Genomic DNA, 11,212 nt, shown 5'->3' with positions numbered 1-11,212 from the left:
TTTTTTTTTTTTTTTTTTAAGGAAATGCCAACAATTATTGTATTAAAACTGTACAACAGTATTTAAAATTTATAGTGATATAGGCCTCAATTTTGTAAATCAGTAAGGGCACCTATACACATGCAGCGAGGCTGCCCTGACATTGGAGCAGACTTGATTAATCTAGTCTACTGCAACATGGTAATTACAGCACTCCAGTGGACTCCAGCACCATGTGCATCAGCATCCCTGTAGTGAAAAATGGCAGTGGGGCACTTTCACTAAAGGTCATTTGGCAAGCTTTAACTAAAGTTCCCCATCACTATTTTTCAGCATGGGGACACTGATGCACGTGATGCTCAGGCACTCTAATTAGAGTGAGCTCCCAAAGCACGTACATAAATGTCCTAGGACTACAGAGGTGCTTAAAAAGGTTCTTAATATTAAGGAGAGACAGGGAAATTCAGTGTTGAAACAAGAATAGTATGTCCTACCTACTCTTAAAAAAAAAGTGATGAGGTTTTGCTCACAGGAAGGCATCTCTATTAATAACCATTAGAAAAACATCTCTTCTGTGCAAGAAATCCTTTTAGGGCTCCACATTGTACATGACAGTTTGTTTCATCAAATTGCAATTTGTCCTATGGCTAAGATACATTGAGATGGTTATAAACAGGGCAAATATCTCAATAGTTTACTGCTGGGAGCTAAATACATTGTCAGTACTTAAAAGATCTTGATATTTACTCTGAAACAGATATTACACTGTAAAACCATTAAGTTTGGTTGCATTGTTTCATAAATCAAACACAATACTAATAAATATTAGACTTACCTGGTAGTCTATTCATGTTCACACCTTGAGCAGAAAGCCCAATTCCCATGTAACTGTAAAAATAAAAACCAAGACAAGCTTATCTTCTTTTACAACATGTCAACAACAACAACAACAAAAAAACATGAAAGACATTTCCAAGAAACACTGCATTGGTGAATCTGTTGCCAATTAACCTGATGAGAAGTTAACACAGGATGCACACACAGGCATAGTGGCACAGTTATCTAACAGGAAAGTAACTCCTAGTGAAATAAGTATGTCATGTTAAATGTTTGTAGCACGGGAAGGTGAGAGGCTGAAGAAGGAAATTATTACCAAATACATTTTGTTATCTATAGAAAGTAGGGCTAGAACCATCATAGCAAGTACAGAATCTTTATTTTGTTCAGCCACTCATTTGCCATAAAAACAGAGGTAGGTAAAAAAAAAAAGAGAGATTTTGCTGAAAAGGCTTAGAGCTAGTGTGACCATATGTCTCGATTGAGCCGGGACAGTCCTGGATTTCAGAGGCTGGTCATGGCCAGCTTTTGAGAATTATAATGAGCATCCTGAAAACACAGGAGTGTGGGGTACGGTCTGGCTGGCAGTCAGAGTACTGGGCAAGCAGGCACTGCTACCTGCCCAGCATACCACCTTGCCGCTGCCAACTTGTGAGAGTGCAAGGGAGAGTGAAGGGGCGGAGAGGTACTGTCCCAGACAAATGTCCCAGATTTCCTTATTGTCAGCCTACCTGGAATAGCAGTTTCTAACTTTTTTTTTTTTTTTTTTTTTTTTGCATGAAATACCCCATTTTCAGGCTCACAGCCCAAATTCCAGTGCAAGTCTGAAAGCAACAGTTTAATGTCTGTTAGGCTCATTTCCTCAGTCATTAGGTGCCATTTGGGGTCATAACGCCTTGTTTGGGAACCAGTGGCCTAGAGAAAGATGAATGAATACCCATTGAGATCACTACGTATTACCAACACTTCTTTACCAAAAAAAGCTCCTTCTCAAGTTAGATACTTAGCGATTACACACGTTTTCAGAAACTGAGCGTATTTTTGGGAGACATTTATGGAAATGTCATTCTAATAGCAAAGGACTAGATTAATGTGGTGTGGCAAGATACAGTCCTTAGAGATATACTGGTAAGATGATCAAAAGTAATTGCTGAAGTTTTTAAATTTAATATGTATTATGAAGTTATTGCCAGGTCCAATAAAACCCAAAATTTACTTCTATGAAAATAAATGTTAATAAATCCTTAGTTCAAAAGACTCACTCTATGATTTATATAGAAAGCACAGAAAGACTGCGAAGCTTTATATTAAACTGTTTCCCTGCTTTTTCAATCCAAACATTGAAGCATTTTAAAAACAATGCATGAGAACACAGTGAAATTAGCTTGAACCTCCTTATAAACAACACAAAAGGTGAATTGATGATGGCCCAAGATGAAAGAAATACGAGACCCATCCAACAAAAAGCTAGAATTTTATATTTGCTATATTAATAAACATGTGTTACAAATTTCCCCCCTTAAGTCTAGCAACTCCAATTTAAGCCGTGTGTAACTCATTTTGATAATACTTAGAATATTAGAATATTCTACTATTTAGAATAGTTCAAATTAGTTAATATATAAAAAGCTTCCAACATGCAACAGCAGTAATGAACAAATACGAGACAAAAAACCTACACAGTCTAAGTCAGGGCTGTCCAGCTAGTGGCCCACAGGCCACATGAGGCCTCCAAGGGGTTAACTTATGGCCCTCCATCCCAATTCCTGGTGCAGGGGCTACTCTTTCTTTCACTGCTCCAGCTGCCACTGCCACTGAAGTCTCCTGCCCTGTCTCTGCAGGTGTGGCCAAGACAGCCTGCAGCCAGATGGCTTGGGGGAATTTGGGGAGATTGTACAGCACAGGGGGACCACCGTGGTGTGACACGGCGCATGGGGCTGCTTGCACAGTACAGCAAGGGAAGCACCCATCACATGGTGTGAGGACTGGCACAGTGTGAAGCAGCGCATGGCCTGGCCTGGCCTGCACTGCAGACAGCCAATAGGGCATGCAACCCATAACGAGTGCGACTGGGAGGCTCAGGGCCAGCCCTTGACACTCAGAAGCTGGACAGTCCTAATCCAAGTCAAAGACCCTACTCTAAATATTTTCACTGTATAAATGATTTTCAAACAAACTTTCTATTCTGAACTACAAGTTTAGGTGCTATTTTAACAACAGCCGTCTTTTATATGGCCTTAAAAGCAGCCAGCTTGTCACAGTTATGACATGCTTCACTGTGCAGGTTAGTAATTCCCTCCCACGTCTCCCAATCAGTACCAACAAGCTACTTGCTGCACTCCTGCTTCATACAGTTGCTACATGCAAAGCACTTCTCCAGTGATGCTTGATGCATCACATGCAGTCCCTTGAAAGTGCTAACAATCCATAATGGGACCCCAGCAGTTTACACAGGCAGGTCACAGCATACTAGAGATACAAAGAAGCTGAAGTGAAGGCCATCAAACAAAGAAATTAGTCTTTGTTGTACTGCTAATTATGTTTCTGGGGCAATGACCAAGATAAAGTGAACATAACCACCGAAAACGCTTCTGTGGAAAAAGCTAAATTTTGCTTTGGGCAATGTGAAAAAGGAGGAATTACAAAGCTATCCTGTAATCCTGATATGCGAAGGACTCTAAAAGTTATATCCGAATCTAAAAAATAGAACAAAAAGTTTCTATGAGCAAGTTTAAAAACACCAATTTCTTTCATCAGTATAATCTAGATAGTTTTTAGTTTGTTAACCACAAAAAAGCTTCTAAAGTTCCAAGTCAGCCAAACTACATCAAAAACAATTTTTCAATCTAATTAGTAAAAATTAACTGTCAGCATTTTATAAGGGGCAATATTACACCATGTCAGGTGTAATACTGCAGGATGCTCAGTAGAGGCCAAGTACAACCAAACAAAGACAGACAACGTATTTGTTAGGTGTCACAGGAAGATATTCATTCCTGTGAAGATGATAACGTCTATTCTGCCCCTTTCATTCAATATCCCTTTTTAAGTGCAGGTCTACTGATACTAGTGTGAAAAGATGTATCCCAATTTAACACAGGTATGAACAGTGAAGTTTCAACTACTGAAGCTTAAATACAGTGATACCAATCCCAAATAAAAGGATTATTCCTGTAAAATATCTATGTTTTTGCAATTCCTTTTTTGTTCTTTTAGCAGCGAGAAGGTACTTTAAACTATATAAACTACAGTGAAATTGGACAGTATTTCAGAAAATGTATATTTTTTATTATAAGAATCTGAATGAAGAAAATCAACTACAATTTCTAGCTCAAAGTGAGTGAAATCAAATAGAGATTACAGATTAGGGTTTCTGTTAGAGTGTGGCGCAAAAAGAATCAACACTTCTGGACTCTCACCAGTTTCCTTAGTTACTGTAAACAACATCTTATGTTGATGGGCTAGTCTCACACTGTATTCAAAAAAGCTCATACAAATATACTTAAGATGTTATTTTCCCATTTGTTTTTCAGCACCTACAATTTAGGTCCCTTAAAATTATTCAGTTTATAAACTGAGATGGAACAAATTTTGACCCAAGCTATTTGCTTATACAAAGGACTTCCTTAGTGGAGGAATAATACTGTAAAATCCCAAACTTGTCTCACAGGTTCACATATCAGGAGGTTTATTGTTTAGAAAGCAAGAGGAAAAATTCAAGGGCTCCAATACAAAATGAAGAAGGACTAGGCAGCAAACAGGCAATAACAGACCAGCATCAAGTTGAATAGGGTTGGACAAGGCTGCTTTCAGATCCTGCTTTATTTACTGGAACAGCGGACACATATACACATAGGTTCAGCTTGGGAAACAGTCAGAATGCAACAGATGAACACAAAGTGACCATTACTTCTCACCACTTGGGCCATATCAAGGCATAATATTTCAATCACAGGGAAAAGGAGGTAAATACAGCAGGAAGTGACAAGACTCACTCCAACACAGAGTTTGTAGATCAAAATGACTTAAAGATGGTAGTAGATAGACTAAGCTGCACAAGATGATATAATATTAAAAGGGCTGCTGTTAGTTATTTGCCTCTCCTGGCCACATCCAACCCATCTGAAGAAAAACTAACTGATGTGGACAAACAGAAGAAAAAAAGGTGCGTGCGTCAGGGACAATACCTTAAACTATGACCTTAATCTAAATCGCAGGAATCAACTCACATGTTCATGATATATAAAGCGCTAGCAAGATGGGGTACAAACTGATGTCAAGTTGCATTCTAATAAGTCAGGCTAATGATGAATTATTCAGTCATTTTAAATCAGTACATGGGGAAGCAGAAAGAGTTTAAGGCCAAAGACTGAACTATAAAGGAGGTAAATATCCAAATTAGGATAATTTCTAATAATATTTAAAAGGTATTTATATTCCTTTTGTATTTTAAGCACATTATTTTCAGGCTAATAATGATGTGGCACAAGAACAACTTGTCCATTTCAAATATTAGGAGCAATTTCTATAATTTTTACGTGCAGAATAAAATGAACGTAAATTCTTCAGAATACTACAGAGCTAAGATTCAACTGTTTACCAAAAGAAGAAAAGGAACTCAGTCTACCAGAAGGGTAGCCATTAACAGGACCCTGTATTTTTTCCACTACAGCAGACGTAAGAGTCTAGAGGTCACTACAGCGAGAACAAAGGAAAGGAAACAACCTGATAGCAGCTACACATTTTCAAGAAGTCCTTTCTTTCAAAGAGCTGCATTCACATTCTTACTGGAGCTTGAGTTTCTACCTTGATGTAGAAATAAAATAGAGATTAGGGAGGAGAAATTAAAAAAAAAAAAAGAAAGATAATCAGAAGTGAACAGGAGAAGGGAACTGCAGTAATTTCAGGAGGTACACAATTAGAAATTGGAAAAGCATTACAGGTAACCATTTCATACAATTTAGGTATTTAGATATGCAATTATAGCTAATTGAAACTGTTCACCAAAATTTTGCACCATCATGTTGAATATTTACTTCAGTGTTGAAGGTAATACAATTAAGTCTCAAAATTCAGACCAAGCAGTGATTGGTCTAATCCAATTCTCTCTCATTTCTAAAAGCACCATGAATTCAAATGTTGCACCTAATTATTGGTTAGCTGGAAAGCTTGTTAGGCATCAATGACTAATTTAGATGCTGTCATTAGAGATTTAAAACATTATTTACTTTGTTTAATTGCACTTTATTTATAAAAGGAAAATTAACCAAATAACAAAAGTTTTACTTAAAAAAAACAAAACAAACGTTTCATCAAGAAGCTACAATCTGAAGAGTCAAAGTCCCTGTCAAGATGTTTTGCTCACTCTTTCTACAGTGTCAACAGGTGATTTTAAAAGATGGTATACCTGGGGGGAGTTGCTCCATCATGCCTTGAAATCCAAGTTGTTTTGGTGATGATGAAAATAAATGACCAAGCTGGTATCTGGATCCTGTCCTCACCTATGTGCTATAGATTTAAAGAAAGCAACTTAACACCATACAGTGGTAAAATCCAAGTTACCAAAATATCTGTATGGGATCTAAGGCAACTGAGTTCAAGTACTATTGAGTTCAAGTACTATTCAAGTGAAGTTCCTTCCCATAATACTTAAATATATCAAAAAACTAATATAGAGTATGAAGCCAATAAACAGTGTACAGTATACCATGGGTGCAGGTAGCAAAGGATGTGTTTTATTGGTCAAAGTAATATTCTATCTACTAGGAAAAGTACTTGCAAGACCTACAATTCTAGGGGTAATGGAAAAATCAGGTTACTGTACAATTTTTTTTGTTTCCATAACGTTTCTTCTAGAAAGATTCTGATCTACTAAATTTGAACTTCAGAGTTCCCTCTGGCAGAAGGCTTTCTAAGATTATGCAATTTTCCTCCAGTAGAGCTCTCTGCAAGTATGTATGTATACCCAACTGCAGAATACAGATAAAAAAAGACCATCCAATACATGCAAATATGTCCCAACTACCCAGCAATAGCCAATTCTGTATTTGACTATATTAAGCAGTCAAATAATTTAATCTGAATGGACCTTATAAAAAAGGAACAATTTAACTTCTCAAAAAAGGACATTCCAAAAACAGGGACCTAAAACCCAAGAATGCAATTCTCTTGGACTGCTTCTGGTTTCTTTTGTTCTGTTTTCTTTAAATTAATATTTTTCAATCCTTTACAAAACCTGAATTTCAAAGAAGTAGGCTGTTTTATTCCAATTCTTCACATCTCTAGCCTATTACACAGTTTTCAAGTAATCCCTTTTTCCAGTGAAACTGCATTCTCTTCCTCATCTCCAACGTTCCAGTGAAACATACTTATTTACAAGTGGTTTAGATACATTCCAAAAGATAAAAGAATGCAGTACAATTTGCCACTTACACAGCACCATCTCATCTTGGATTTTAAGTTAGGATAGCAACAAAATAAGCCACAGTAACATAGGAAAACTACTTCAGCCTTTTCATGCATTTGCTTTTCCTCTGAGTGTGACTATATGCCTAAATGGCAAGTAAAGATTCAGTGCATCCGAGTGTGTTAGGATGACAAAATGGCTACTTTCCAAAAGATTTTCCATACAGTCGTACTGTATAAAATGTACCAAAAAACCCACGCCAAAAATCAGACTGAAAACCACAGTCCCACAGCTGGAACGTGGCAGTAAAAACAAAGAAATTCCAAACAAAAGTAAGAACTGGACATCCCTTGTGTTTTGTAAAATAAATGTACTCAAGAAAGAAAAAGTGAACAAGCAGACGTGTCCAATATTGAAGAAAAAAACTGGTTTGGGATCATAGAAGAAAGGTCATAAAACTTGAGAAAATGAAGAACAGTTCACCCTGAAAGATTTCTGCATATGTGAGAAAGGGAGCAAGAGCTTGGGCTTTGTAATGAGTACATACCAGTTGAACAAACTACAATAGCCATTGGCTAAACTTGCATCAATGCACTGGAAAGCTCACATTTGCATTTTACAAGATTGACTTGTTTAGGTGAGTAGTTATGGTGTCCTGTGACATCTATGTGGAACACATCACGGGCCACCGTCAGTACTCCAACCCCACCAGATCAACCGCCACTGAACCGGACCCAGAGGGACCGCCTAACCCCTGCCTCTGCACTAGATGGATTTCACTTCGAGAGGATTCCTCAGCAACAGACAACCCCGCTCCACCCAAAGAGGATTCCCGCAACGAGACTATATGGACTGAGACACTTTCTCCAAACCACTTCCTCCACCATTGCAGACCATTGTAACAGGTTTGTGTGCATCTATCTTTCTCTCTCAGCGTCGCAAACCCCCTCCCCCTCCCCTTTCCCCACCCCCAGGCTTAGTTGGCTAACATTGTATTTTCTGTAACCTAGCTGTGTTTACCTCCTCACCCCCATCCCTCTAATGTTAGTCCCTCACTCGGGCGATTTGTATTTCCCTACTGGCTTTGTCATCTTTTCTGCATTCACAATCCTAAACATGTACTAATAAAAGTCAATCTCTTTTCTCACTTCTACACCCACTTTACCATGTACATGAAGTATAGTTCAGAACACTACCACAACCACAAACTACCACAACCACAAAGGGCTGATTATACAGTCACCATTAAAATGAGCCATGATCTCACAGCAATCTAAAAACATTTTTTAATACTTTCTCCTAGTGCAGCATTATATGCATCAGTGAAGCCCTTTTAAAACAAGGTAATGCTGTCTTAATGATTCACATCTACACAAGACAATTGCATCAATGAAACTATACCAGCTGCTAATCTCAGCGCAGATAAGGTCTCAAATTATTGTACTTGAGAACTACTGCGTAAAAAGAAAAAAATCTATCCATACTATACTTGTTTTTTCCCTACGTACCTTTGCATGACTAACCACTTTTAAATTGTTTCATTCTTTCTGAAGGTCTGAAAGAGGCCTTAGTCTGCTTACAGTAATTCAGTAAATATAGTTTTAGCTTTGCTTGAAGGGTTGTGCATCCTCACACCATCATGGGATATCCAGAGGCTATTTTATTTATGCGTTATTACCTTGACAGCAAATGTATTCTTGGTTCAATGGACAAGAAATCTCTCTTCCAGTGACTAAAAACACTGTGGGTAATTAATATGCAAATCTCCAGTACTAAAACACCACAAGTAACAAGTCTTCTGATTTTTCAGCTTCTTGGGAAGGAAGCGCACATAATTTGTCAGGCCTGACTCAAGAGGTCTAGGACTACAAGAGATCTAAAACTATTTAAAGTGATACTCCTGATGTGGACGACAGAACCACAATACAAAAGCAGGCATGAGACCATGGCGTAAAAATCCTCATGAAGACAGGTGGCCAACCAATAAGTTGCTTATAAGTTACATTTCTCTGAAATAACAGTTTTAATTATAGAGTATTTTTACTTTATGATATCTGCCTAGATGGGGTTTAAGTGGCATAGTCCCTGAAAGAATGGAACCATAGGTACTAAACTGAAGTCGGACCCACTGAAGTTATCACAGATAATTGCAGGGGACTGTAGCCTAAAAGTATTGTCTGGAAGGAGCAAGTCACAGAATCTTGCCCTAAGAAAGTGACTGTCAGAGATCTAAAGAAGGACACTTTGTGCCTAAGAACTTGTCTAACATCTCACAACTATCTATAAAAGGTATCATGAAAAAACGTTGTTTCTTGCATACATATTTCCTGGACTTCACGGCTTCAACAACACACTGATACTAATTATAAGAGACCTGGGATCTGAGTGGGGTTCCCTCAAGGAGAATAGCATAGTTAACCCAAATCCTGTGGCACCATTGTTCGACATCACCATACATATGAAAGGATAGAATTAACCTCACATTCTGATTACTGATTAAAAAGTGATTGTGGGAGCTGGTAAAGAAAATTATTAATATGAAGGATGCATTCCTTCTCCCCACAATGAAGAAGCCAATGAAAGTTTTATGCAACTAAAGCAGCAAGAATGGCCATTAATAGATACTAAGGTAATTTAAGTCAACCTATAAAACTAGCATTACAAAACTTGCATTAAAACTTGATACAAAAGAAAGCTGCCAGAAGGAAGGGTTACTGGTTGTAGCCATGTTGATGTAAGGACATAGGCAGACAAAGTTCTTTGGGTAGATGTGGTATCTTTTATTAGACCAACTAAGTAGTTGAAAAAATTGTTCTTTGCAAGCTTTCAGGCACAAACACCCTGCTTCAGGCACAAAGACAGTCTAGTCTGCTCGTGAACTGTGTGCTCACCTGGGTAGAAAGAAGGAAGGTGAAAGAAGGAGCATTCAGAGACATCTGGCTAAGAGAGGCACAGGACCACAAAAGGAATTAAAGTAGCAACAGACAAACAAAGTAACAGTAGTTATGTAAAACTAACGGTTTTAAATGTTGTTCCAGCAGAACCATGAGGTTCCACGATAGGTCAGCCGGAATCCACAAAGAGTCTGGGGGTAATGGTTGAGTGGCCTGGGAGGCAGTGCACTACTGCACTACTGTGGGGCTGAGTCACCTGGCTTTGGGATAGGAGTAGGATTCTACAGCAGAAAAAGTGATATGAAAGAGTACTGTTACTTCAAGAAGTTTGAAAACCACTGATGTAGACCACGCTGCAAAACTGCATGTCACAAGTGGGAGAGGAATACTGCATTTACTCAAATCTAAAATGAGGCACCCTCACCACATTCAACATGGGGGGGAAGCCCCTCATTTTAGATTTAAGTACAAGTAGGAGGGGGTACCAGCTGTGGCTCTGATTACACCCCTAAGTCCGAGCCCCAGGCCAGAGCTGGAGCCATAGCCAATGCTCTCCCTCCCAGCCATCTGCCTCCCTCCTCCATCTCCCTGCTGCAGCCTCTGCTCCCTCTGACCTTTGCTCCCTGCTGTACTCATCTTCCTCTGGCACCTCTGGCTCCTGCTGGGGCCCCACTCCAGTTGGAGGCAGGGAACACATGCTGCCTTCAGCCCCAGCTTGGCCATACAGCAGCAGCAGCTCTAGTGCCAGCTCTTGGGCTTGGTGAGCTGCCAAGACAGCTGTTGCAAGGCTAAGGCTGGAGGCAGTATATGCACTGTGCTCCGTGCCCCAAGCCAGACCAGGGCCCCAGGTGAAACCACAAGGAGAAGGTGAGAGGAAGTGGGCAGGGGGGAGGAAGCAAGAAGGGCAGAAACTGAGGAGGAAGGTGGGGGAGTAGGTGTCAGGGGGTACAAGCAGTACAGGGGCAGGCATGAGGTATGCAGGCACTGGGTGGGGGGAAGACACAAGAAGCAAGGGGCAGGGGCCAGGCCACTCAACGGTTCTGTCTTTACCTCACCACCACATACCGCGCCCCCCCCCCCCCCCCCCCCCCCCCCC

General features: G+C 39.6%; 1 protein-coding gene across 2 annotated transcripts in view; it reads right to left on the bottom strand.

Annotated features, from left to right (window-relative positions):
* RANBP9 (RAN binding protein 9) overlaps positions 1-11,212 on the bottom strand; it is a 75,143-nt gene that overhangs the window by 35,228 nt on the left and 28,703 nt on the right. For both annotated transcript variants that reach the window (XM_019523128.1, XM_019523122.1), the window contains exon 3: positions 815-867. In XM_019523128.1, coding sequence (XP_019378673.1) covers positions 815-867 — 53 coding nt within the window. The remainder of the gene's footprint in view (positions 1-814; positions 868-11,212) is intronic.

This window comes from Gavialis gangeticus, unplaced genomic scaffold (genome assembly GCF_001723915.1).
Source record: "Gavialis gangeticus isolate Ggan-Ray unplaced genomic scaffold, GavGan_comp1, whole genome shotgun sequence".
In the NCBI taxonomy this organism is placed as follows: domain Eukaryota; kingdom Metazoa; phylum Chordata; order Crocodylia; family Gavialidae; genus Gavialis; species Gavialis gangeticus.
Note: the sequence above shows the minus strand (reverse complement) of the source record. Positions and strands in the feature narration are given on the sequence as shown.